Consider the following 26,596-nt stretch of genomic DNA (forward strand, 5'->3'; position numbering starts at 1 on the left):
AAGCCAGAAAGCCAGGCATTCATCCTAGACTACTCCTATTTCTTCATGTCCATAAACAATTAGCCTCCAATTCTATGGATTCCATCTTTTAAATACTGCTCAAATGTGATCCCTCCTTTCCTTCCCACTGTCACTGTCTTAGGTCAAGCCATGACTATGGCAAAAGCTTCCCAACACTGGTCTACTTCACCATCATGTCCCTTCCAACTTGACAAACTAAACTTTCTAAAACATAAATCTGACCACATCATTTTCCTACATAAAACCCTTCAAAGCATCCTCACAAGCTTTCTAAGATCCACATTATTCAGCATGATTTACAAGGTCCTTCATATTTGACCCACCACTTCCCACTCCTTCACTTCTCCATGCATTACTGAAATTTCAGTCACACTGAACTAGTCATGGTCTTTCGCATGTCCAGATCTCCATGTCCTTGCTCTCTTTGCCTATAAATCCCTTTTCCAGATTCACCATATGGCTAAATAAGTCCTGCTAGACTTATCCTCCATTTCCTCCTCAAAGCGTAGATACCCGGCTCAGGTATTCCTCCTCTATTCTTGCATAGCCCTGTGCTCGCACAGTGCATTGACGGTAAGCCATCCCCAACCTACCCCAGCCCGCATGGTAACAACTATATTCCTAGCCACCAGGGCCAAATGCCTCATTTAATATGTGCCTCAAACATATTAAGGGCTCAATGAATGAGTGGTGAATGATGAATGTGCTGGGCTGTCCTGTTTTTCACCTGAACAGGGATCCCTACAAAGAGCTTCAACTAACACAGTTCTGATACTAACCTCTGCCTTAAAAGGTTCTCACCCTCTCTTCATCAAGCTTACTGCTATTTATCCTTCAAAATTCACCTTAAATTCTGCTCCGCAGAAGGGATTTTCCTGAGCCCCAAGTTATATATTTCCATAGTACCCTGTTCTTTTCTAACACTCCTCACATTTATAATTACTTCTTAAACGTCCCTGCAAAAACTGTTAGTTCTATGTGGGCAGGGTCTGGCTTGTTTTGTTTCAAAACTGCATTCCCTGGATATGGCAGTGCCTGACTGAATAAACAGAATTTGTTACACTGAATTTAATCCTGTGAGGTAAGCAGAGATCTCTACTTAAAAGATGAGAAAAATGAAGCTCAAGGAAGTTAAATAATGCATCTTATGGCTACAGATACTTAGCAGTGGGGCCAGACCAAACCTGAGCCATCTGATTTCAGGTCCAGAAGTATGCAACACCTTCAATAAAGTTTTTCTCCTTTTCCTTTCAGAAAAGGAGCAACGGACCTGGAGAAATGAGAGGCTACCTGACTGCAAATACAAAGACCTGTCCCACTCTCTTTTGAAAAACTCCCCAGGCATTCCAAACAGGTTGCATTAAACAAAAAACCAAACCAAACAAAAAAAACACGCAGCGGGTGGTCTTTAACCTGCAGCTGCCCGCGAGACGACACCGACCGGAAGACCACTCAAGAGGTAGAGAGAGGTTCCTGGGAAATAGTCGTAGGAAGGAACTGGAACTGATGATCTAAGGAATTGAGGTCTTGATTCCAATTATTTCCCTCACTCTCTATTAGATCGTAAACAAGCCTCTTCGTCCCGGGGATCAATTTACCCATCTGTGCAATGGGGACGAGATGGGGGGGGATAGACTCTAAAGTGTCGCTGGTTCCTTAAGAATGCCTACGTCTGGGCACCTTAGGAAACAGGCCCCGCTGAGGCTGACAGCCAGGACTGCGAAATCCAGCGGACGGGCCTCCCCACAGGAGCCCGGCTCAGTTGGTCACCCCAGCCCCACCTCAAGAGACCGCGCCCAGGATCCCGGGTCGGCCTAACGGCCTCCGCTCAGGCCCCTTCAGTAGGGCTCGCCACGCGCGCGAAGGCCGGAAGGGGCACTCACAACGCCAGGGGCCGGTGGGCCGCGGAGTGGACCCTAGACCCTACCCGGCCGCGTACCCTCACCTCAGAGTTCCGCCTCACCTCCCGACTACGATCAGCCGCTCTCCACTTCCGGCAAGAACCGCCCAGCAATCTTCGCGCGACCCACTTCCGGGCCCTTACTGGGCGCGGCACCCCCACCGGAAATGGACGGCCGCTGAAAGGCCGCGGTGGAGCAGAGACCGGGAAGGAAGTCTGGCCGCCCCGCTCGTGGCTCCGCCCCCTATTCTCCATGCCGGGAAGGGAGAATCCTCACTAGACCCGAGGGCACATGGGAGAGAGTTCCGCCCCCAAAGCGAAAGCGGCCGGGGGAGCGCGCTCAAGGGTAGGCCACGCCTCTCCACCAGAATCGTCCAGGCCAATGAAGGGCCGAAATTACCGGCTAAGCTCCACCTCCGGAGAAGGAGGACAGGTGAGTGGTTAATTAGTGCTCCTATCACTGTGTTCTCAATGGCAGAGGCCGGTGCCTTATCCTCGCAGTAGGGAAGGGGTCTTGGAGGCACTGGGAGGCAGGATTCTCTGAGGCCGAGAATCCCGGACAATCGTCTATTCTCCAAGGAGATCGAAGCTAAGCTCCGCCTCTTTGGGCGTGCGTACCTCAGTTTCCCCGTTTGTGACGAGGGGAGGCCTTTGGTCTGGACAGTGTTCTGGGGGTACCTGCCGAGGCTGGTGTGGCGGGGGAGGGGTGGGTCGGTGAGGGCGCGTGGGCCCAGCCCTGGATTTTTGGGCGTATCCGCCATCACCCCGCTCGCTCTTCCTCCGGGCTGGGAAGGTGGAGGTTCGCCCCACTTCCTGTTTGTTCCGTGTGCTCTGTGACCATAGATGGTCAGGTCTGGGGCCGCGCGCTCCGCCCCGCGGTTTTGGAGTCCTTCCTCCCCGCGCGCTGGGTGTGGTCCCCGAGAATAAGAGGGGCGGAATTAGAGAACATCCCGCTCCGCTCCGCTAAAGCCCGGCTTCTGAGGCCCCCTCGCCGGGAGCGGGGCGTACCCTGCCGCCTGCCACTTAGTCCGGGGGACGTTCTGCTCGGCGGCTGCAGCCCGGGGTGGGGCGGGGTGGGGGGTGACTCGCTTCCGTGCTCCCCCGGCCTGGGATCAGAGCTTTGTTTCCTCAAGGCTCACACTTTCCAACCGGTGATTATCCTCCCACAAAGATTTATTTCCAGAAAAATTGGCGAGTGCTACTGTTCCCACTCCTTCAGCTAAGCTTCTGTGACAGCTCCCAAGCTTCAAGTTGAATGCAGGCGTTATATGCCAAAGTCACTCATTCAACAAATACAGTTCTTATAATAACAGCTACCATTTACTGCGTGCTGACAACGTGCCAGGCCTGTGCTGAATGCTTCAGAACATTTTCTTGTAATCCTAATAGGAACGCTCTGTGGTAGGTACTATTATGGCCTCCAGTTTTCAAAATGAGGAAGCTGAATTACCAAAGTCATAGAGTAACTTGGAACTTTGAAGGGAATACACGTATCTGATGAAATCCCATGAATTTAACCCCTACCATAGACCATACTACAATAACATTTGCCACAGTTTCGAGACGGTGATTCCTCTAGATAGGGAGACATCCTGGGTTTCATTCCTGGCTTGGGCACTTTACTAGGGGTTAAATTGGCCAGGTTATCTGACTTGGCTGAACCTGGGCCTCTTTTTAATTTTATGATTTCCACTATGTTTAAAAAAAATGACTACATGACACAATATGGTACAAAAAATGTATATTTTAAATATTTACATTGAACAAAAACAGTGTCTCTTTCTCACACACATACAATGCAAAAACTTTATTCAAACATACAACACAAAAACTTTAGCTTTATTCAAAATTTATGCTTGAATAATATAAATGGTTATATTTGAGTGCTTCATGTATGTGAAGCCTATGGCAAATATCCTCCCTTGCCCTCATTGTAAGTAGCTCTACATTTAGCCCTAAATCTCTTTCTGAATTTAGAGACAGGAAATACCGAGACATGCATCCCAGAGGAAGGGGAAAGAGAGAAGGAAACAGGAAAGAGAAGAAAGGAAGAAAATGGGGATAATGATTTGTGGGGTTGAAATGAGAAACAAAAGCAATAACCTATATGAAACCACATTGTAAAGTGATTCTTCGTAAAGAGTGCACACATGAGTAAGTCACAACCCCGGCCCCCAAGGAACTTTTCATCTTTTTTTTTTTTTTTAAAGATTTTATTTATTTATTTGAGAGAGAGAGCACAAGAGGGGGGAGGGTCAGAGGGAGAAGCAGACTCCCCGCTAAGCAGGGAGCCTGATGTGGGACTTGATCCCAGGGACTCCAGGATCATGACCCGAGCCGAAGGCAGTCGCTTAACCAGCTGAGCCACCCAGGTGCCCAGAACTTTTCATCTTTTAAGGAGTCTAACTAAGCACATGTACTTCTAACTCCAGTGGGAGGCAGTTTAAGAGCAGTATCTATCACTTTTATTTATTCATTTATTTATACATGAAAAAAAAATACTGAGCTCTTCCTCTGTGCTAGGCACCATGCTACTTTGCACAAGGCACAAGGAAGAGTATGTGAGTGGCCAAGTCAGACTCACTGCCCTCATGGAGCTTACAATCTATTGTGGAAACAGGTGTTGCCATCTGGGGCAGTCATCAGAAGTGCTGACTATTGGCTTCTAGCTTTTTCCTCCTCACTGATCTTGCCCAGTTTCTTATCCATGGTGGGCTCTCATCAGACACATGTCCAGTGAGTACCTGGAATTCAGAATAGTCGTTTCCTGGGCTGTGATGGGTGGGGAGAACATTGAAGAGCAAACATGAGTAAACAGTAGTGGGGGTGGACTCAGTGACTAGCTGAGGTGAGAGGATCCAATAGGAGAATAGGAGATGAGGATGAAGAGAAAGAGGTTGAGCCACCCATGCCAGACAGGAGCGGTAACACCTTAATGTGAAAGCAAGGAGGAGCTGGTCAGATTACATTTTAGAAATACAACTCTTAACTGCAGGGTAGAGCATGGGCTTCGGCGGGGGGCAGGAGGGGTGGGGGGGCAAAGAGGCAGGGGATCTGTTAGAAGACAGGTACAAAGGTAGCAAGGGTCTGAATCGAGGCTGTGACATGGGGATGCAGCAGAGATGCCATTGTTATAAAGGACATCATAAGGAGGAAGATGACAAGGAGAAAGACAAATGGCAGGGGGATGATCTGAATATGAACCTCCAGGTTAGATCTAGTTCCCTAGGCAGGTATCACAGCCTAATTAAATAATTATCTGTACACTTGTCTTTTAATGTTTCTTTCCCTGTAAGTAACTTGAGGTTAGAGTCTTTGCCTCTCTGGCATAAAATTGATATTCAATAGATATTTATGGGAAAATGTGACTAACTGAAAAGGGTGAGAGGGGCCAAGGTGGCTCTGAGACTTGGAGCATGGGTGAATAGAAGGCGGCAAGAAGACTGGATCAGGGCTTGGGGGTTTTGAGCCTCAGACTTCAAAATCATCCAGCCTGGGAAGAGAAAGGAGTGCAGTGAATCATTTTGCAAGCAGAATTGCCAACAGAGAGTTGATTGATTCTCACAAAATTCCCTTCTTCATGTGTTTTGCCACTTTCGTATTTTGCCTGGATTTCAGCACATTCTAAACCTGCAGAATTGCTTTGTCTCTGAGGTTGCCACCCAAGATTCTTCCTTATCTCTCTGAGTTTCAGACACAGAAGTCTGGCAGTTCATCTGGAGCATTTCCCAGCCTGGCTCAGAGCCTGTCTGCATTTGGGCAGATCCTGTATACCCCTGCCAGAAGGAATTGATAACAGACAACAATCTCTGTGAGCCCATATTTCTTCCTCTCCTAGAATAGGGTCCCAACACTCCAGCCCGAGTTAGGGTCTCAGGTCCAAAAATTACAAATCAACAAAAGAAATATTGGCAATATAATATAGTGGTTAAGATCTGGCTTTGATGTCACTCGGACCCGAACTTGAATCCCACTCTGCCACTTACTGTGTGATCTGGGTCTAGTCAGTTAACCTCAAAGAAGGATATTAATACCCATCTTGAATGGTTGATATGAAGATTAGGAGAGAATTTATAAAACATTTGGCTCACAGTAAATACGAATGAGAAGTAACAATTATTATTCAATGCATAGAGTCTATCGTCTGTGTTCCTGGTGAAGGCCACCAGAAAGCAAAATAAGGTCTGGATGGTTCTACCAGAGCCTCTGCTGTTACTGCCCCATCACCAGAAAGTTTCCCCACAGTGTCTGCCTCTTTACATTGCTACCTTTTGATTCAAAGTCTGGGCCTGTGCCCTTGGCTGCAAGTAAGACTAGATAAATCAATTAGGAATATGAATGCTGGAGCACCTGGGTGGCTCAGTCGGTTAAGGGGCTGCCTTCGGCTCAGGTCATGATCTTCCCTCTACCCCTCCCCCCTGCTTGTGATCTGTCTCGCGTGTGCATGCTCTTTCTCAAATAAATAAGTAAAATACTTTTTTAAAGAAAGGAATATGAATGTTTCTGGCTGTAGATAACAGGACACATGAATTTGGTGACTTTTTTCTTAAATGTATTTTTCCCAAGAAGAATGGAGGTAGGCAGTTTTACTGGCTCAGTAAAATCAGCTGATACCTCTGTGATTCAGTTAGACTTATCCTTAGAGTTGCAAGTTGGCTGTCAGCCCAAGCCATCACATCATGTTTAAGGAAAGAGGAAAAGGGAAGAGGAAGGTACAGCATCTGAAATTGGAAAGCTAGTTTTCTGAGGAACTCCACAAAGCATACCCTGCTTTCTGTCTCATAGCCAGAACCAACAGTCTACAAACATTTCAGCTTCCTGGTCCCTCAGAGGGACACTTCCAAGGTGCACATTTCACAGTGTTTCTGAGGGTCCCCAGAAGGACCAAGCTGCCCATAGCAGTAACCCACTCATTAATGAGTCCTTTAACTGGCTTTTCTCCCTATCCCAAGTCATTTATCTCATGGAACCCAAACTAAAGAGAATGGGATTAGCTGGCTCTGCAACCCTAAGAAAGTGATAGCATTGTTGGCTTTGATGCTGTAAGGGGCACTCTCTGTCTGGGATGTTACCCAAATATATAAAGGGGTTGCAGATGCTGAGTGTCCAATAGGAATGATAGATGTCCACTATAATAAATCCTAGGACTGGCCCAATGTCAACATATACCCTTCTTTCTATACTTACACTTAAAAAAATGAAACTTTTTTCGTGCCGTACTCACCCCCCAACCCCCCCAAAAAAGAACTGACAGAACTCTCATCAGTTACTTCATCCAGCTCCAAGTCCAAGATATCCAAATAATATGTGTCTTCTGCTAGTTCCATAATGATGCTTCCTCAGTGTTCCTCAGCCTATGGACTGATCTTTAAAGTCAACCACCACAACATAGTACATCCTATGTATGTTGCGGGGGGGAAGGAGAAGAAAATTAGGTACAATATGTAACTATTGAACTGACATGGCAAGAAACCTTTCTACAGCAATCACAAGGTCTTAGTTGATAGTTTTGACTTCATGACTTTACATATCCATTACCCATTCCATATTCTCTGTCTTCAACCAGGACTTCGGTTCATCAGCGTCACAGCGATTGGAAAAGAAAGAGGGCATGAAGGAAGCATGCTGCGGTCTTCAAGGATCTGATCAAGAAGTGGCATATATCACTTCCACTACATTGCGTGAACTAGAATATAATCACATAGCCTGTAGTTGGGGGTATGAGGTTTTTCTTCCTTTTTTTTTTTTTTTTTTTTTAAGTTAAGCCCATCGTGGGGTTTGAACTCAGGACCCTGAGATCAAGATCTGAGCTGAGATCAAGAGTCAAGTGCTTAACCAGCTGAGCCATCCAGGTGCCCCAGGGCTATGAGTTTTCTATAGGTGACTCAGACCTTCTCTCCTAAGGGATTGGAGGTCTTGCCTGTCCTGCCTGTAAAATATTCCCATAACATTCTGCACTAAACATGGTAGGAGCAGGAGGACCGCCAAGGATCCCCTGAATTACATCCCTAATCCTCCCTTCCTATAGTATAGTGACAGTTCTCCTTTGCCTTGATAATAGGCACATTCACCCGAGCCAACCATCATAATCCAAGACATGCATGTAAAGTTTAACAATAGGCTCTCCAAGCCCAGATTTGTAGCATTTGCCAATTTCTGTAGTATAAATACTCCCACCGTGGCCAGTTTTTAACTAACAATATGTCACTGAATGTAGAGTTCAGAAAAAGGCACTGTGGTATATGGAATAATGACTCTCCAAAGATGACCACATCCTAATCTCTGGGACCTGTGAATATACTATCTTACATGGCAAAGGGACTTGGCATATGTGATGAAATTAAGGATATTGAGATGGGGAGATTATCCAGGTAGGCCCAATGCAATCAACATGGAACCTTATCAGGAAAGGAAGTCAGCATTAGAAAGAGATGTTACAAGAAAGCAGAAATTTTAGTGATACGACCAAGGAATATAGGCAGCCTCCAGAAGCTGGAAAGGTAGGCAACCGATTTTCCTCAGAGCTTCTGGTAGGAACACACGTGTGCTAACACCTTGATTTTAGCCCCAGAAGATGCACTTCTGATTTCTGATCTTCCGAACTCTAACAAATTTGTGTGCAGCCACTAAACTTGTGGTAATTTTTTATAGCAACAGTAGGAAACTGACATAAGCACCCAGTCAACTCCTGCAAACCTGTATGAGCTGCCTCTAGAACACCAGGTTAACTTTTTTCTTTTTTATCTCTTACCTAGTGACAAGGCAAGCCCAAATTGGCAAATGGCAGCCTTAGTGTGCAGTCCAGTGGAGGTATTCTCATGTCCTCTGGTGGGAGCGTGCCTCCCTTCGGTAATAGAACTTGTGAAGAGCCATCCTCAGAATCACAGAGACATGAAGATCAACATTTAAGAGTCAGTTAGGACAGAATTGCCACTCCATATTTACCCTCTCTTCCTGCGTTCCATCTATTTTGTTCTACGTGAAAGGCTACTGCACATTTGCTTACCGGTGCACAGCTTACAGACTTCAGTCTCATAAGGTGTTGTCCTTTACTTATGGCCATGGATTGGATACCTTTTGTGCCCATTGGTGCACCTTTCTACTCCAGCCATTGCTGTGGCTACCAGGTGTTTGCAGGTTTGACCTGACAGCCCATGGTTTCCACTGCTTTCTCCAAGTATCTTGCTTTCTGCCCCAGGGCTTATTCCATGGAATTCACCTCGCGGGTTGTCTGTGGGAACTTGCACTGTGATTTTGATACATGTGTCAACCTAAAAGTGCCAACTTGAGAGTTCAAAGGAGTTAACCAGCAATTGGGAAACCCTTGACCAATGAAGGACGGGAGCCAGTGAATAAATATTCCCTCTTCTTTCCCTGGTTGGACAATTATGAGGCACATTCTACAGTGCTGCAGAGTATCTCCAGCAGAATTGAGACCCACATGCCCAAAGCAGTGACCTTCTAGATCAGTCGTCCTTGGATTGGCTTTCCTGGTTTGCCTGTTTTACCCTGACTCCTGTTCCTTGGGATCACTCCTGAAAATAAACTGTTTGCAAGCCCTTGTCTCAGACTCTTCTTTTGGGGGAAATGAAGTCTAAAAGATTTGGTAGTAGAAGTGACCCAAGAGGGACACCTGGGTGGCTCAGTTGTTAAGCGTCTGCCTTCAGCTCGGGTCATGATCCCAGGGTCCTGGGATCGAGCCCCAAATCGGGCTCCTTGCTCAGCGGGAAGCCTGCTTCTCCCTCTACCACTCCCCTGCTTGTGTTCCAGCTCTCACTGTGTCTCTCTCTGTCAAATAAATAAATAAAATCTTAAAAAAAAAAAAAGAAGTGACCCAAGAAAGCAGATTCTCAGCATAGGATTCTAGAACTGGATCAGACCTCAATGAGCACCCCATTCCTGGTGATTCATGCAGTAGTGATAACCCTTGACAATGCAGCAGCCTCATAATTACTAAAATTCTCACCAGTGGCATACCATAATAAGGTGTATAAGAAAGGTGAAGCATTGACTTAAGAGACAGAGGTAACATTTGAATGGCTTGTGGCAACAGTATTATAAGGATTATGGTGTCAGCTGGCTTTAGTTAATTGCTTTTGAAGTCTGTGGAAAAAAGTTAACAGGTTAGCTAGCAACATAAATATCTATAACTATATATCTATATATTTCATATATCTATATATTTCAACCCTGGCTTGAGTGTTACGCTGAACTGAACTTACTCACTTCTTCATCAGTCATTTCTTTCTGTCCCTTTCCCTAACTTCTCTGCTGCATGTGACAGTTCCTAAAAGTTCATTCTTAGGTTCTCTATTCCTTATTCTTTCCACTGATGAATTACCCTTGTCTCATGTCTTTAGTTATTATTTAGTTTCATTTCAGTGTCTCTCTGGTGTGTCTGCCATCCTTTTATTTAGCTTTAGATTCTTGAACATCTTGCTTCAAATGTGCTAAATGACATTGGACAGTGTGTCAGTAAATCGCCACAAGATGGCAGCCTTGCTAATTTTGGCTTCAAGTTGGAGGGAGTAGGAGTGACTTCTAAAAAGACTTTAATCTTATTTATTTAACATTTGTTGAAAGCCTGCTCAATACCTGGTTTTTTAATATATTAGTATTGGGTTTTAAAAAAATTCATGAAAGTTAAGTATAATCCCCTTTGCAGATGAGAAAACTGAGTTGAAAATTGTTAACTTGCCCAAAGTCGGGACCTAGATTTGAAACCAGTTTTCTGACTCCACCCCCCTTCTCTTTCCATTACGTAAGTGAATCTCAAGCTGCAACAGTATTATTTAGGGGTTTTTGTTTTCGTTTTAATTACAAGTTACTGAAAACCAACTTGAGCCAGTTTAACAACAACACAATAAAGCTTTTGGGAATGCTTCATGGAAGCCTAAAAGGAAACAATGTCTTGGCTTTAAAAGAGAGAATAGAGCTAGGAATTGGAAAGCCTTCAAGAGTTAGGGGAGGAAGGACAGAAAAATGGGGGAGGAGAAGAGAAAGGGAAAGCTGGGGTGGCCTAAGAGATTAAACTCTGCCCCGTTCCTCATTCAACTAGATTCAAAAATGGACTCAAAATCCATTTTTAATGCATTTTACATATTGGGGCCCCCATGTCAGGTTCTGTTTGAAAAATAAGGATTATAGGGGCGCCTGGGTGGCTCAGTCATTAAGTGTCTGCCTTCAGCTCAGGTCATGGTCCCAGGGTCCTGGGATCGAGCCCCACATCGGGCTCCCTCCTCGGAAGGGAGTCTGCTTCTCCCTCTCCCACTCCCCCTGCTTGTCTTCCCTCTCTCACTGTGTCTCTCTCTGTCAAATAAATAAAATCTTTATAAAAAAGAAAGAAAAAGAAGGTTTGGATATATTAGTACTTTTAAACCATTGGTGTAATGTATGAAGCCATTCCCATATTACTGGACATTTAGGGCTGTTGAGGTTTTCCTCATTTTTCACTCTAGTAAGTAAAATTGTGATGCATATTCTTTCATATTGTACTAGACAGTGCATGAAGCCATCTAGTACTTCTTTTTCTCCTGGCCCTTACAACTTCCCTTAAGGGAGGAAAGGGGTGAGGAGTGTAGCCTTAGGCAATTCTAGCTTGTGCCCAAAGGCCAGTGCTACTTGGGCCTTCCCTGATGGTCAGCCAGTCCAGAAATACTTAGCGCGCATCTAACTACATGCCAGGTACAACTGAGCACTGTGGACACAGTGGTGAATAAAATAGGTACAGCCTGTCATCATGGAGCCTAGTAGGGAAGACGGACATGAAACAGTCCACTAAATAATTACAAGAATCAGAAGCAAAGTGCTGTGTCAGAGAAGTTCAGAAGGTTAAGGAAATACACAACACAGTGAGATGACCTAATCTCGCAGGGAGAGGGGGGATTAGGGCAGGCTGCCCTGAGGAAATGTTATTTAATCTGAGACTTGTGAGATCGAGCCCCATGTCCAGCTCCACACTGAGGGTGGAGCCTGCTTAAGATTCTCTCTCCTTCTGCCCTTCCCTGCTCGCACATGTGCACTTTCTCTCAAAAAAAAAAAAAAAGGAAAATGGAAGGTACACAACAGAGCCAATATGAAATCCTACATGCATATGTTGATTAGAGTTTAGTCCAACTGCCTGAGACTCATTCTTGTTCACTGTGGTTTTTGGCTCCAGTGTCTGGGCTCTTGATTCCACCCTCTGAATCATCCTTTCTTTCTCATAAGAAAATTCAGTTAGCAACTGGGTAGCCTCAAGGCCCTTCCAGCCCTCTGCCATGCAGTTCCAAAGCCAATGCCGATGTTTTAGGCTTTTGTTATGGCAACATCCATACCAAACTGTTTCATTATTGCTACATAGTGAATCACCCCCCAAATTTAGAAGCTGTATAAATTTGAGGCCTCTCAGAAGCAGATGCCAAGGATGGAATCAGAAGTCCAAGGAGGCGATGCCTGTGACAGATAAAGATGAGAGGAAGTAGGAGTAGACAGGGAGAATCTTCAGACCATGATGTGGGACCTACACCTGTAACAGAAAGATTGGGTAGAAAATGCTTCAAAGTTGCATTTTCTGAAGTGGGCAGGGAAGCTCTGAAGAAGACTTGGCCAGGCTAATTTCCCATTACAGCCCCACATGAGGGAGAAATAGCCCAGCTTCAGTATGCCCACGGGGCTTAGTCATCAGCAGGGACTAATCCAGGGAGAATGTGCCTTGGCATGAATGCCGTGGCAAATCCCAACAGTATGACAGTTGGCAGATGTCAGCTACCTAAGCTCTTCACAGCAGTTCTTTTCTAAAAGGTATATCTAAGAGCTCATGCACACAATCCGTCCCTTGCACTGCTCAGGATCCAATCTTCCACACATCTTTGGAAAGCTGCTCCTCCTTCCAGGCCTCTCTTATTGAAGGAAAACTTAGAAGAGGGAGGTTAATGGTATGAACGATAGCTCCCATTGCTGCAGATGGTTGAATTGTCTTTTTTTTTAAATTAATTTAGAAACTCTTATTGTATATTACAGGTATTAATCCCTTTTCAATTCCATATATTGCAAACATTTTTTCCAATTCATCCTTTTTTTTTAAAGATTTTATTTATTTATTTGAGAGAGAGAATGAGAGAGAGAGCATGAGAGGGGAGAGGGTCAGAGGGAGAAGCAGACTCCCCGCTGAGCAGGGAGCCCGATGCGGGACTCTATCCCGGGACTCCAGGATCATGACCTGAGCCGAAGGCAGTCGCTTAACCAACTGAGCCACCCAGGCACCCTCCAATTCATCCTTTGACTTTGTTATCTTTTCCCTTATTAAAAAAAAAATGGATTTTTCTGAGGTCAAATAAACCTAACTTTTCCTTGATCTTCTGAGCTTTTCTCTTTTTTAAAAGGTCTTTCTAAATCTTAAATTATATGTTTAGACTCCAAAATATTTTCTTAAAATTTTTTTTTAACCTTTAAACTTTAATGCACCCAGAATTTATTTCTGAATGTAGTGAGTTTGGGAGTCCAATCTTTCTTTCTGGTGGTTGGCTAATTATGCCAGTGTCATTTATTAAATTTACTAAATAAACCACACATTCCTCACTGAATTAAAATACCATTTTGTCATTCCTAAAATCTTCATGTACACATGTCTGAACTCAGTCTATTTTTATGCTAACATTTACTTTTTCATAATCAGTATTTTATTACTTTTTTGATGATCAGAACACAGACACTATGAACAATTTGTACATAATTCTAAGTATTGAAAATCTCTCAAAGTTACATGGCTGTAATAATTTTTTTATGGCTGTAATAACTTTCTGAACAACTTTGCAATGTTCTAGCTTAAAAATTGCAATCGATTTGTTCATAAAAAGGGAATATTAAATACCAGTATCTTAAAATACTGATGAACTATTAGGTGTAAAACTCCACAAATTTATAGTTAAAATCAAGCATAATGCCTATACCATAAAATCTTCAGTACTTCATATTCCAGTAACAAAGAATGAAAAAACTAGATCATACCATGCAAAAGATGTCACAGATGGCATACAATTATGACAGGGATCCAAGACTAAGAAACATTAGTTTTGTCTTGTTTTAAGGTTTGATTTAATATATTTTTATTTAGAAAACTTTACCCAATATTAGAGTATATATTTTCATCAAGCATTTCCATGGAGCTTTTGTAAATATTGTCCATACTCTGAACCATGCTCTACCTTTGTTGAAAACAAGTCTCAAATACCAAAGAATCAGTATTTTACTTACCACATTGTTTGTCTACCTCATAATTGGAGGACAATAATAGCAACACCTTAAAATATTCTGTATGTTTGGAAATATTAAAACATACTGCTAAACTGATCAAATAAGACAGCATATAGGAAATCAGAAAATACTTAGAACTGACTTAAAAAATACAATATATTGGATGCCTGGGTGACTCAGTTGGTTATATGTCTGCCTTCGGCTCAGGTAATGATCCCAGGGTCCTGGGATCGAGTCCTGCATCGGACTCCCTGTTCAGTGGGGAGTCTGCTTCTCCCTCTGCCCCTCCCGCATGCTTGTGATCTCTTTCTCTCTCACACACACTCTCTCAAATCAATCAATAAATAAAATCTTTTTAAAAAAATACGACATATTGGCTTCCGGTCCGGCTCTGGCGTTTCGGCTGAGGGTCACATTGAGCTGCGAGGTGCTGCTGTGGTGTGTTTAGAATCAGCACCATGGCAGAAGACATCAAGACCAAAATCAAGAACTACCAGACCGCCCCTTTTGACAGCCGCTTCCCCAACCAGAACCAGACCAGGAACTGCTGGCAGAACTACCTGGACTTCCACCGCTGTGAGAAGGCAATGACTGCTAAAGGGGGTGATGTCTCCGTGTGCGAATGATACCGTCGTGTGTACAAGTCCCTCTGCCCCATATCCTGGGTATCAGCCTGGGACGACCGGCGGGCAGAAGGCACATTTCCTGGGAAGATCTGAACTGGCTTCACCCACCTCTCCTCTGTCCTCCCTCCTTCTCCCAGGGAGGTGAAGGGGGACCTGGGTGCATGGTGATCCCCACCCTGGGATTCTGAATCATGGCTTAACTAATAATAAATACTCGTTGGAAAAGTGTAAAAAAAAAAAAAAAAAAACGACATATTAGGGGTCTGGGTGGCTCAGTTGTTAAGCATCTGCCTTCGGCTCAGGTCATGGTCCCAGGGTCCTGGGATCGAGCCCTGCATCGGGCTTCCTGCTCATGGGAAGCCTGCTTCTCCCTCTCCCACTCCCCCTGCTTGTGTTTCCTCTCTCGCTGTGTCTCTCTCTGTCAAATAAATAAATAAAATCTTTAAAAAAATACGATATATTAAAACTTGTGGAATGTGTTTAATGCATAGCCTTGAGTGTTCATATTAGAAGATAAACCAATTACTTAAAAAGCTGAGCGTTGGGGTTCTTGGCTGGCTCAGTTCGTAGAACACACAACTGACTCTTGATCTTGGGGTGGTGTGTAGAGATTGGTTAAAAATAAAATCTTTAAAAAATTTTTTAAATAAATAAAAAGCTAAGTGTTAAATTCAAGAAGTTAGAGAACAACAGAACTGATCCAAACAAATAGAAGTAATGAGATATAAAAATAAGAGGAGAAACTAAATAAATAGAAAACAAATACATGTGATTTAAAAAAGATTGGCAGGACACCTGGGTGGCTCAGTTGGTTAAGCGGCTGCCTTCAGCTCAGGTCATGATCCCAGGTTCCTGGGATCGAGTCCCACATCGGGCTCCTTGCTCAGCTGGGAGTCTGCTTCTCCCTCTTCCCCTCCCCCAGCTTGTACTTGTGCTTGTTCTCTCTCTCTCTCTCAAAAATAAATAAATAAAATCTTTAAAAAATAAAAAAATAAAAAAAGATTGGCATAGGCAAAAGCTGATTCTTTGAGAAAAGTCATAAAAGAGACAAAACTCTAGTGAAATGATGAAGAAAAGGCACAAAAAATTTTGAAGTAAGAAAGAGGACATACTACAGATACAACAGACTGATGGAGTAACATATTTAAAAACTATTTACCAAAACAAAACAAAACAACAACAACAAAAAACTATTTACCACAGCTCACCCTCTAGCCAACATACCTCACATCCATCGAATATGCAAAATACATTCAACCTCCTGCCAGGACATTCTCATCACATTATGGTGTCAGCTCAATGTACGGGACCTCATCCTCTAAATGAGGTCGAGTTGTAGATGAGACTCTTCAGATGTGGTTCCTCTTGATCTGGAGTTATGTGAAATGAATAAATCAAGTTGTCTGCAACACAAACACAGTATACATTGGTGTTATGGGGTTAGGATAATGCAAAAAACATTTAAAGAGGTGGGGAGGAATAGGAAAAAGTGTTTCTTAGCAATCTGAAACCCATGCAATTCTGAAATCCCCAAACCCCATGAATATGTTTCTATTTACTTGATTGTGATGCAGTCCTGCTTCCTGGGAATGATTCTTTGTGGCTCTGAGCTGCTTTGTGGATTCGTGATTCTTCACTTTGAGTCATCCTTCCTTTCTTTTTTTTTTTTTAAAAGACTTTATTCATTTGAGAGAGAGAGGGAGAGAGCATAAGCAGGGGGGAGGGGCAGAGGGAGAGGGAGAAAGAGACTCCCTGCTGAGCAGGGAGCCTGATGCAGGCTCATCCCAGGATCCTGGGATCATGACCTGAGCCAAAGGCAGTTGCTTCACCCACTGAGTCATCCAGGCGCCCCTCATTGTTCCTTTCTCATAAGAAGTGACTCATATTACACTGGGTGATGTATGGAATTGTTGAGTCACTATATTGCACACCTGAAATTAATATAACACTGTAGGCTAACTATACTGGAATTAAATTTTTAAAAAGAAAATGGCTCATATTTGCTGCTGTGTAGACTTCACAGACTGCTTATTACCTATAGAAAGTTGGGGGTTTCCAGGGCTCTTTTCATTTTGAACTGTCCTTTTCACTTGAAGCTGGTGGTGTTTCCACAATGTAGTTCTTTTACATTTTATGTTTTTGTGAAACCCCTTCCTGCCTTGGTCTGAGATTCAGTATACTAAAGGAAAAACACCCTTAAGATTCTTTTTGTTAAAGGTTTATTTTATTTATTTTAGAGAGAGAGCTCACATGCACTCTGGGGGAGGGGCAGAGGGAGAGAATCTCAAGCAGACTCCTTGCTGAGCCCAGACCTGTCATGGAGCTCAGTCCCACAGCTTGGAGATCATGACCTGGGCCAAAATCAAGAGTCGGACTCTCACCAACTGAACCACCCAGGTGCCCCAACACCCTTAAGATTCTTTTTATTTATTTATTTATTTATTTGAGAGCGAGAGAATGAGAGATAGAGAGCACGAGAGGGAAGAGGGTCAGAGGGAGAGGCAGACTCCCTGCCTAGCAGGGAGCCCGATGTGGGACTCGATCCTGGGACTCCAGGATCATGACCTGAGCCGAAGGCAGTCGCTTAACCAACTGAGCCACCCAGGCGCCCCACCCTTAAGATTCTTAAAAATTCTCTTGTCTAGTAAGAAAAAGAGTAAGAGGGATTTTATTTATTTTTTAAAAAAATATTTATTTAAGTAATTTCTACACCTAATGGACTCAAACTCACAACTTTAAGACCAAGAATTGTGCACTCCTCCGACTGAGCCAGCCAGGCGCCCTAGTAAGAGGTATTTTAACATTCTTAGAGGCCACTTCATTTACTTGAGAGGATCTATGAAACGTGCACTTAAAACTTCCTAAAATCTTAACAAAAGTTCTTAAAACTGCACTCTCGACTCTATCTTTATCTTAAGAGTATTCTTCCTTTGAGAAACTTTTGATGGCTAGAAAGGCTGTCCTGAGCCCCTCGCATACCCTCTAAATTCTTTGAAGCTAAACAGTTCCCTTTTAGCTTATCTCTCTCTTCCTGTATCTTATCATAGACAGCTAAAAGAAACCAGTTGGCACTTAGAACATTCTGCCTAGAGATCTCCTTAGCCAAATTCACCCATACATTAACTGTACTTTTTATTTTGTGTTTTATAACAGATGACATTCTTATTTATTTATTTATTTATTCTGGGAGCGAGTGAGTGAGCACATGGGGGGTGGGGGGATGGAGGGGAAGAGGGAGAGGGAGAGAGAGATTCTCAGATCCCAGGCAGGCTCCATGCTCAGCAGTGGAACCTGATGCGGGGCTCAATCTCATGACCCTGAGATCATGACCTGAGCTGAAACTGAGTCAGACACTCCACCCAGGAACCCCCAAGTGACATTTTTCTGAATGTTTTACTACTGCATTACAGGAGTTGCCTTTCTCCCGCCTCCAATGACAATTTCCTTTCTTGCCTTCAAATCATCACTAATAGTCTCCTTGAGGCCCTGCCAGCTTCCAACCACTACTGGTCCCTAGCCATTGCCACATGGTTTAGGTTTTTGTCACAGCAGCATAATACTTCTAGTATCAATTTCTGTTCTAGTTATCTATTAGTTCATAAGAAACCACACCAAAACTTATTAATTAAAACAATAACTTATTATCCCTTATGCTTTGGTGGGTTGATTGAGCTCAGTTGGGCAGTCCTCATTTGGGGTGTCTCATATGATTACCCTCAGATGGTAGGTGGGACTGGAGCCATCTGAAGCCTTGACTGGGCTAGATATCCAAGCTGACTCATTCACATAACTGGAAGTGGATGCTGGCTTTCTGCTGGGAGCTTAGTTGGGTCTGTCAATCAAAGTGCCTACAGGTAGCCCATACACAGGGTTTGGGATTCTCACACTATGATGTCTGGGTTCTGAGAGGGACTATCTTAAGAAAAAACATTCTAAGATTCCAGATGAAAGCTACAGTGTTTCTTATGATCGGAGGAAGTCCCAGAACAGTACTTCCTCTGCATTCTACTGATTAAGCAAGTCAGCATTCTGTTGATTAAGGGAGTCATTAAGTCCATTCCAGGTTCAAGGGGAGGGATAATGCCAGAGAGGCAATGAATCATGTTCATCCCTGGAGACTATCTACAAAATCAACTTTTGTAACCTAAGGGCAGGGAGAAAAATTTTTTAACTCTGAAAAGTGTAACTTGAATGGATTAGATTATATTAAAATAAAAACCTTTGGTTTAGTGAAGGACTGTGTGGGCAAAGTGAAAAGACAGATGACAAAATGAGAAAAGATACTTTCGATGTCTAATGCCAGTAAGAGATTTTTATCCAGAGCAGAGTTCAGCAAACTCTTTCCATAAACAATCAAGCAGTGAATATTTTAGGCTGGTTTTGTGATCCATTTGTTTTCTGACACAACTTTTCAACTCTACTGTTGTAGCTGGAAAGTGGCCACAGGCAGAAAGTGAATGGGTGTGACTCTGTTCTAATAAAATTTTATTTACCAAAACTGGAAGTGGGCCACATTGGGTCTATGAGCCGTAGTTTGCTGATCCCTGATCTAGAAAAGACAACGAACTCCTGTATATCAACAAGAAAAATACAGCAACTCCAATTTTAAAAATAGAAAGGGATATAAGTAGGCAATACACAGCAGAGGAAAATCAGAAGGGTAATAAGCATGTGAAGAGATATTTAAACTAAATTATAATCAGAGAAGTATAAATTAACAATGAGATATTGCTTTACATCTAATCAGACAGCAAAAATTAGGGAGATAATGGTGAGCTTTGTTGAGGAAATAGGGACTCTTCATGATGGGAATAAAGACAGGTGCAGGGGCGCCTGGGTGGCTCAGTCTGTCAAATAAATAAATAAAATCTTAAAAAGAATAAAAGACAGGTGGGGCGCCTGGGTGGCTCAGTCGTTAAGCATCTGCCTTCGGCTCAGGTCATGATCCCAGGGTCCTGGGATCGAGCCCAGCATCAGGCTCCCTGCTCCGCGGGAAGTCTGCTTCTCCCTCTCCCACTCCCCCTGCTGTGTTCCTGCTCTCACTATCTCTCTCTGTCAAATAAATTTAAAAAAAAATCTTAAAAAAAAAAAGACAGGTGCAACTATTCTAGAGTACAATATGGTGGCACATAGTTTAATATAGTGTATACCTAATGACCCAGCAAATCTGCTCCCAAGTCTGTATCTCAAATGAAATTCCCACACAAGTCCTTAAGGGGTCATGAACTAGAATGTTCATTGCAGCATTATTTGTGGTGCAGAGGAGTGGAAACCATCTGAATTTCTGTCATCTGAAGAGTAAATACATAAAATGTAGTGAATGTACACCAAAGAGTACTATATAGCAGTTGGGAGCAATGGATTGGATATACAGTGCTGGTTTTAACAAGTCAGAATAAGTTATAAACACAAACCACTTATGCAAATGTAAAATATATGGGCACAAAACAATATCTGTTTTGCAAGAACACAAACACGAAGCTATATATCAAACACAAACAAAAATTACAGTGGTTGTCTATGGAGTAGGAAAGGAAGTGATTATGGAATGAAAGGGAATATATAGAGAGAGAACACCGCATGCACCAATGATAATAATGTGCCATGAAATGAGGGAAATGATTAACTGCATCTGAGGTTAAAATAAAAATAACAGATAATATAAAATGCCAGACTGTCAGTTTTTCTTTTGAAGGAGTAAAGAAGGCAACTCCATAGGAAAATGAACCTCAATAAGAACTGTGAACGTCCCCATTCAGTTCTTTTTACTTGGGATTAGCCACACACAGGCTAGCATGTGAAAGAGTATGCTGGGTAGCCAGCATGAAAAACATCTGACCAATAGTGTGCAATGTCTGTTTGAGGTTACCAAGGTTTGAATTTGTGTATTCCAAATTCTGAATGTGTATTGATGATAGTGAAAGAAGTGTAGGTTATATCTGAATCCGCCTACCCACGCATAGTATCCAATATGCATAGTATGATTCCATTTTCATTTAAAAATACCATTATAGGGATGCCTGGTTGGCTCAGTCAGTAGAGCACGCACTCTTGATCTTGGGGTTGTAAGTTGAGCCCCACATTGGATGCAGAGATTATTTTAAAAAATAAAATCATAAAAAAATGTACTATTATATATTAATACATATATACATACAAAAGAAGTTGGAGGACTTTGCTCTAAACTGTTGACAGAGGTACCCATGGGGTGGGTGTGTCAGAGATTGGTCAATAATTCATCAAATCTCTTTCCTCTTCCTTGTAGACACCCATTAGCTTATATCTCTTAGCCACCCTTGCAGATAGGAATGGCCATGTGCCTGAGATCTGGCCAATAGAATTGACAATTCTCCATGCTCTTTCTCCTTCTATGGCTACTTTGGAAGGTCTGTGTTCAATATGAAGACACAAGATGAAAGGAGCCTGGGCCCCTGAATCATTGTTTAGAAGAGAGCAGTTTAATGATCAGAAGGAAAAAATATTTTTTATTTTATGAGGCATCTGAGATCTCAGGGTTTGTTAAACTGCTAGTATACATTAACTCATACAGCAGTATTTAGAAATCTTTAACTCTCTATATTATACATTGAGGTATTGTTTGCATTTTGTAGAACATTCTTTTTTATTTTTTTCTTTTCTTTTTTTTTAACCAGTAAAAATGGATTTATTTGGGAATAGCAGAGAATTAGAATCCAGGACAAGCAAGCTACAGCAAAAATCATAGGCAACTTCTTATATTGCATTCATAATTAGCCTTCTAGCCAATATGTATTTTTTAAATTAATGTTTCATAATTTATAATCAACTCCTTTTCCTTGTTCTCTAATTCCTTCTCTCTCTCTTTTTTAAAAGATTTTATTTATTGGGGGCGCCTGGGTGGCTCAGTCGGTTAAGCGACTGCCTTCGGCTCAGGTCATGATCCTGGAGTCCCGGGATCAAGTCCCACATCGGGCTCCCTGCTCAGCAGGGAGTCTGCCTCTCCCTCTGACCCTCCTCCCTCTCGTGCTCTCTATCTCTCATTCTCTCTCTTTCAAATAAATAAATAAAAGCTTTAAAAAAAAAGTTGAAAAAAAAATAAAAGATTTTATTTATTTATTTGGCAGAGAGAGACACAGTGAGAGAGGGAACACAAGCAGGGGGAGTGGGAGAGGGAGAGGCAGGCTTCCCGCCGAGCAAGGAGCCCGATGCGGGGCTCGATGCGGGGCTCGATGCGGGGCTCGATGCGGGGCTCGATGCGGGGCTCGATCCCAGGACGCTGGGATCACGACCTGAGGCAAAGGCAGACGCTTAACAACTGAGCCACCCAGGCGCGCCTCTGAGTAGTTCCTTCTATAACATTTTTGTAGTAAATGCAAAGTTGAATGGTGTTACCAGATGGCTGATTGTCCAAGGTGTGGAAGTATAGAAGTCAGCTTGCTATCCTTTCTGGTTTTCTTTCTTTTTTTAAAAAAAAGATTTATTTATTTATATGAGAGAGAGCGAGAGAGAGCGCACGTGCATGGGGGGAGGGGCAGAACGAGAAGGTGAGAGAATCCCAAGCCCACTCCTTACTGAGCACAGAGCCTGATGCAGGGCTAGATCCCACGACCCTGAGATCACAACCTGAACCGAAACCAATAGTCAGATGCCACCCAGGTGCCCCTCTTTTTTGTTTTCTTAACTAAGATATAATTCACACACTATAAAATTCACCCTTCTAAGTATACAAAATTCACTAGTTTTTAATGTATTTATCAGGCCTTGCAACCATCACCACATATCCAGAACATTTCCATCACCTCAAAAAGAAGCCCCATGCCCTTTAGCAGTCATCATTCCCCATGGCCCCCACAAGGCCATCTGACAACCAATGATCTACTTTCTGTCTCTATGGATTTTCCCATTCTGTACGTTTCATATAAATGGAATCTATAATATGTGGCCTTTTGTATCTGGCTTCTTTCACTAAGCACAATATTTTCAAGGTCTATCTATGTTGCATCATATATCACTACTTTACTCATTTTATGTGTGAATACTATTTCATTTATGGATATACCATACTTTGTTTACTTATTCATCAGTTGATGGACATCTGAGTTGTTTCCACTTTCTGACTTTTATGAATAGTGATGCTATGTACAAGTTTTTATATGAACATATGTTTTTTCAATTTCCTGGGGTATATACCTGGGAGTAAAATTTCTGGGTCATATGGCAACTCTATGTGTAACTTTTTGAGCAACTGCTAAACTGCTTTCAGCAGTAGCTGTATCATTTTGTATTCCCACCAACAATGTATCAGGGTTCCAATTTCTCAACATTCTCTCTAACGCTTGTTATTGTCTGTCTTTGGTTATGGCAATCCTAGTGGGTATGAAGTGGTATTTCATTGTGGCTTCAATTTTCATTTCCCTGATGATTAGTTTCTTTCTATTTTAATGTGTGTGTGTGTGTGTGGTGGTGATGTGAAATTACTTTGCTATAGTGATAAGGTATTTGTGGATTATATGTTAAAGAAAACATAAAACAGAGAGTTGGTTCTATTCTCTCCCATGTTTTTCATTCATCTCTTCTCCCCCACAACAAACAAAAAGACAATCAATTCAGTTTAACTTCTTTATGTAGCAAGGTGGCTAGGTGGGATACAATTTGGGAGTCAGTGCTTCTCATGAGTGAAATTCATTAATACCCTTCTCTCCACCTCCACATATCTATTTAAAGCTTAGTCAGCTCAGGCTGCCTTGACAAAATACCATAGACGGGTGGCTTGAAAAACAGAAATTAATTTTCTCACAGTTCTGGAGGCTGAAACGTCTTAAGTTGAAGGTGCCAACTGATTCGGTTTCCGTTGAGACTCTCTTCTTGGCTTGCAGACAGCCACCTTCTTGCTATGTCCTCACATGGCCTTTCCTCAGTGCATGCTCTTCGGGAGGGAGAGGGGGAGAAAGAGAGAGAGAGATGATGCGAGTACTCTGGTGTCTCTTCTCATAAGGACCCTAATCCTAACAGGTCAGGAAAGCCATCCCCCTGAACTCATTTAACCTTAATTACTTCCTTAAATGCTCTTTCTCCCAAATACAGCCACACTGGGGGTTTAGGGCTTCAACATATGAATGGGGAGCAGGGAACACAAATATTCAGTATATCCATTGATTTCTTAAAACCTCCTGAGAAACAGTGTTGATTTCTGTCCACTATTTGATTCAGACACATCTGAATGCCATCTGATGGATTGGTATGGCCCTGACTGACTGCAGGGAAGCTCAACTGTGCAGTTGAGGAAAAATTCGAGAAGGGGGCTGCATGAGGCTGGCACAAAAAGCCAAATCCAGCAACAGAGACCACAAGAGGGGAGTACCAGGTCACTGCACTGTGCTACACCAAGGGCGCCATTCATTTCATAATCTATGGGAGCGGCACTCCCTGGAGTTTCTTGGTAGTGCAAAACCTATAAGGCCATACCCTAGGTAGTGGTTCTGAATACGATGTATCTGTAACTACTGGTACCCTTCCAGGAACCATTCCCCTCCAGATATTATGGAGGTAGTCTGGGGAGAAAATTGCTTTCTGCATGTGTTGAAAAAGCTAGATCACTAAATATCATCTCAGGTGGGGGTTCTTTTTGCTATCTGTGGTACTCTTTCTGAGTTTAGAGTCCTTTTGCCATGGGTCCCTCCCAATTGAGCTTAATGCTAAGGGATTAACTACTAACTAAAGTCCTTTGTCTATAAGCAATGGAGACTAACTCTGGTTAACTTAAGGGGGAACGTATAGGAACTTATTGAAAGAAAATGTGAAAATTCACAAAATCAAAAGACTGTCTGGGGAACCAGGTATCAAGATATTCAGAAATCAGGGCAGTTCTGGATAGTTAGTTAATAGAAAGCCTATTGAGGATGCTGCCCCAGAATGAATCAGCTCTAAGAGTTTTCTGTTCTTCCTGTCTCCCAGTAAAATATTCTTCCAGAGAAAGCACTTCCCAGTGGCCTAGTTGGGATTTGATGCCATCCTCTGACTAGGGAAGGAAAGAGAACCATGACTGACAGCCCACCAAGCCAGCAAGCAGTGGGGGAGGAGACACTCTCCAAAAGAAGGAGCTAGAATGCTGATAGAGAAAAACAACAGATGTCCTTGCATTCCAACCACGGGTTGCCAAGCAACGTCCTCCCACTTTTTTTCATACCATACACAACTTTTTAAATGCCTCTGCCTGACATAATATAATTATCTCACATGCAAGCAAAAAAACCCCACTCAACTCCTTCCAAAAGGATACAACCCATGTCCAGTTATGGCATCCATTCCTTCCCTGCTTCTATCAAGATCCCCTTCCATGCTTTGAAACTTGTGGACAAAATGACATATTTAAACATTGCCAACGAACACCGTACACAAGTCCAGGGGAAGGGAATAGGGAAGAGAAGGAGAAGAGAAGGAGAAGAGAAGGAGAAGAGAAGGAGAAGAGAAGGAGAAGGAGAACTACTTTTAAATATATCTGACTTTCTGTATATTATTGGATGTAAATTAAAGAAGGAAAAACCCCATCTTCCTCCTGTGTTTCCCCTTTACTCTCATATGACTACCACACTCATAGCACTTCTGCCACCAGATGGTGTTTTTTTCTGCAACACTAGCTGAGCATCCTCCAATTTAACTCCATTCTGATGCTCTCTACCTGAAAACAGTGTCAGATCCCACAGGTTACGGGCTCAGTCCTATAAGACTGCCTCCCACCCTTACTTCAGATGCCAGTTGCAAACCCAGGTTGTCACCTGTGCTTCTGACCAACTGGCTATAAATCCAAAGCTCCCATGATCCCCTCCTCAGGTTCAATTAATTTGCTAGAGAGGCTCATAGGACTCAGGAAAACCATCTACTTGCTGTGTAATAGTTTATTATAAAAGGTGTGGTAAAGGACACAGATGAACATCCAGATGGAAGTGATATGTGGGGTAAGGTATATGGGAAGGAGCACAGAGCTTCCATGCCCCTCTGGGCATGCCTCCACATGTTCACCAACCTGGATGCTCTCTGAACCCTACGCTATTGGGGTTTTTAAAAAAGATTTTATTTATTTATTTGACAGAGAGAGACACAGCGAGAGAGGGAACACAAGCAGGGGGAGTGGGAGAGGGAGAAGCAGGCTTCCCACCAAGCAGGGAGCCCGATGCGGGGCTCGATGCCAGGACCCTGGGATCATGACCTGAGCTGAAGGCAGATGCCCAACCGACTGAGCCACCCAGGGCACCCCAAATTCTAAGCTTCTAATTATGACTTGGTTTATCTGATGATCAGCTGCCAACCAGGAGCCCACCAGAGTCACCTCATTAGAACAAAAGATGCTGCTACCACCCAGGAAATTCCAAGGGATTTAGGGACTTTGCATCAGGACTTGAGTTAAAAGACAAAATGCTAGAAGAAAAGATGTTCCTAGTGCTCTTATCACTGAGGAAATTAGGAGGGTTTTAGGAGCTCTGTGCCAGGAACCAGGGGCAGAGACAGATATACATATAATATTATCTCACAAAGTTATACCTCAATACAAGAGAAAAAATATACATGACACAGCAAGGAAGGAAATACAAGTACAGGCAACAGTCCTCACTTATGGAGCTGATTATGGTTTTTATGACTTCTCTCCTCCCCTACCCATTCACATTCTCTTTCACTGGCCAGCACGCCATTGGTCTAGTGCTTTGCCAGGTGGGTTGTGGTAGACAGCCTTCAAGGTAGCACCCAGTTGTTCTCAACTCCAGGTGTTCATGCCCTTGTATAGTCCCCTGCCACACTGAATAGATCCTAGAATATTTTTGATTACTGGAATTAAGTCCTC

At 43.1% G+C, this 26,596-nt stretch overlaps 2 protein-coding genes and 1 pseudogene across 6 annotated transcripts in view; 2 read left to right on the top strand and 1 right to left on the bottom strand.

Annotated features, from left to right (window-relative positions):
• Window positions 1-2,085, bottom strand: part of CAP1 (cyclase associated actin cytoskeleton regulatory protein 1) — a 26,441-nt gene extending 24,356 nt beyond the window's left edge. For 3 of the 5 annotated variants that reach the window (XM_028123286.2, XM_028123281.2, XM_028123282.2), the window contains exon 1: window positions 1,967-2,073. The gene's annotated coding sequence lies outside the window, so the exon portion shown is untranslated. Of the gene's footprint in view, window positions 1-1,966 lie in introns of all 5 variants that reach the window. The other 2 variants (XM_028123284.2, XM_028123285.2) reach the window with 2 other exon arrangements.
• Window positions 2,069-9,483, top strand: LOC148164537 (uncharacterized). Its single transcript, XM_088022483.1, has 3 exons — window positions 2,069-2,354; window positions 7,488-7,639; window positions 8,677-9,483. Exons 1-3 carry the CDS (start codon window positions 2,214-2,216, stop codon window positions 8,828-8,830), a joined length of 447 nt encoding a protein of 148 aa, XP_087878609.1. The 5' UTR covers window positions 2,069-2,213; the 3' UTR covers window positions 8,831-9,483.
• A 5,037-nt stretch (window positions 9,484-14,520) lies between these two features.
• On the top strand, window positions 14,521-15,023 carry LOC114224197 (cytochrome c oxidase subunit 6B1 pseudogene; annotated as a pseudogene).
• The last annotated feature ends 11,573 nt before the right edge of the window (window positions 15,024-26,596 follow it).

The sequence above is a fragment of the Eumetopias jubatus genome, unplaced genomic scaffold (assembly GCF_037043125.1).
Source record: "Eumetopias jubatus isolate StellerSeaLion01/CBP00866 unplaced genomic scaffold, mEumJub1_p1.0 scaffold_4, whole genome shotgun sequence".
Classification (NCBI taxonomy): domain Eukaryota; kingdom Metazoa; phylum Chordata; class Mammalia; order Carnivora; family Otariidae; genus Eumetopias; species Eumetopias jubatus.

Excerpts from the sequence above, each read along its gene's own strand:
- LOC148164537 (XM_088022483.1), top strand. The coding sequence starts at position 2,214 with ATGGGAGAGAGTTCCGCCCCCAAAGCGAAAGCGGCCGGGGGAGCGCGC. Across the intron at positions 2,355-7,487 it reads CCTCCGGAGAAGGAGGACAG|GACTTCGGTTCATCAGCGTC; the intron begins GTGAGTGGTTAA and ends GTCTTCAACCAG. Across the intron at positions 7,640-8,676 it reads CACATAGCCTGTAGTTGGGG|TGACAAGGCAAGCCCAAATT; the intron begins GTATGAGGTTTT and ends TCTCTTACCTAG.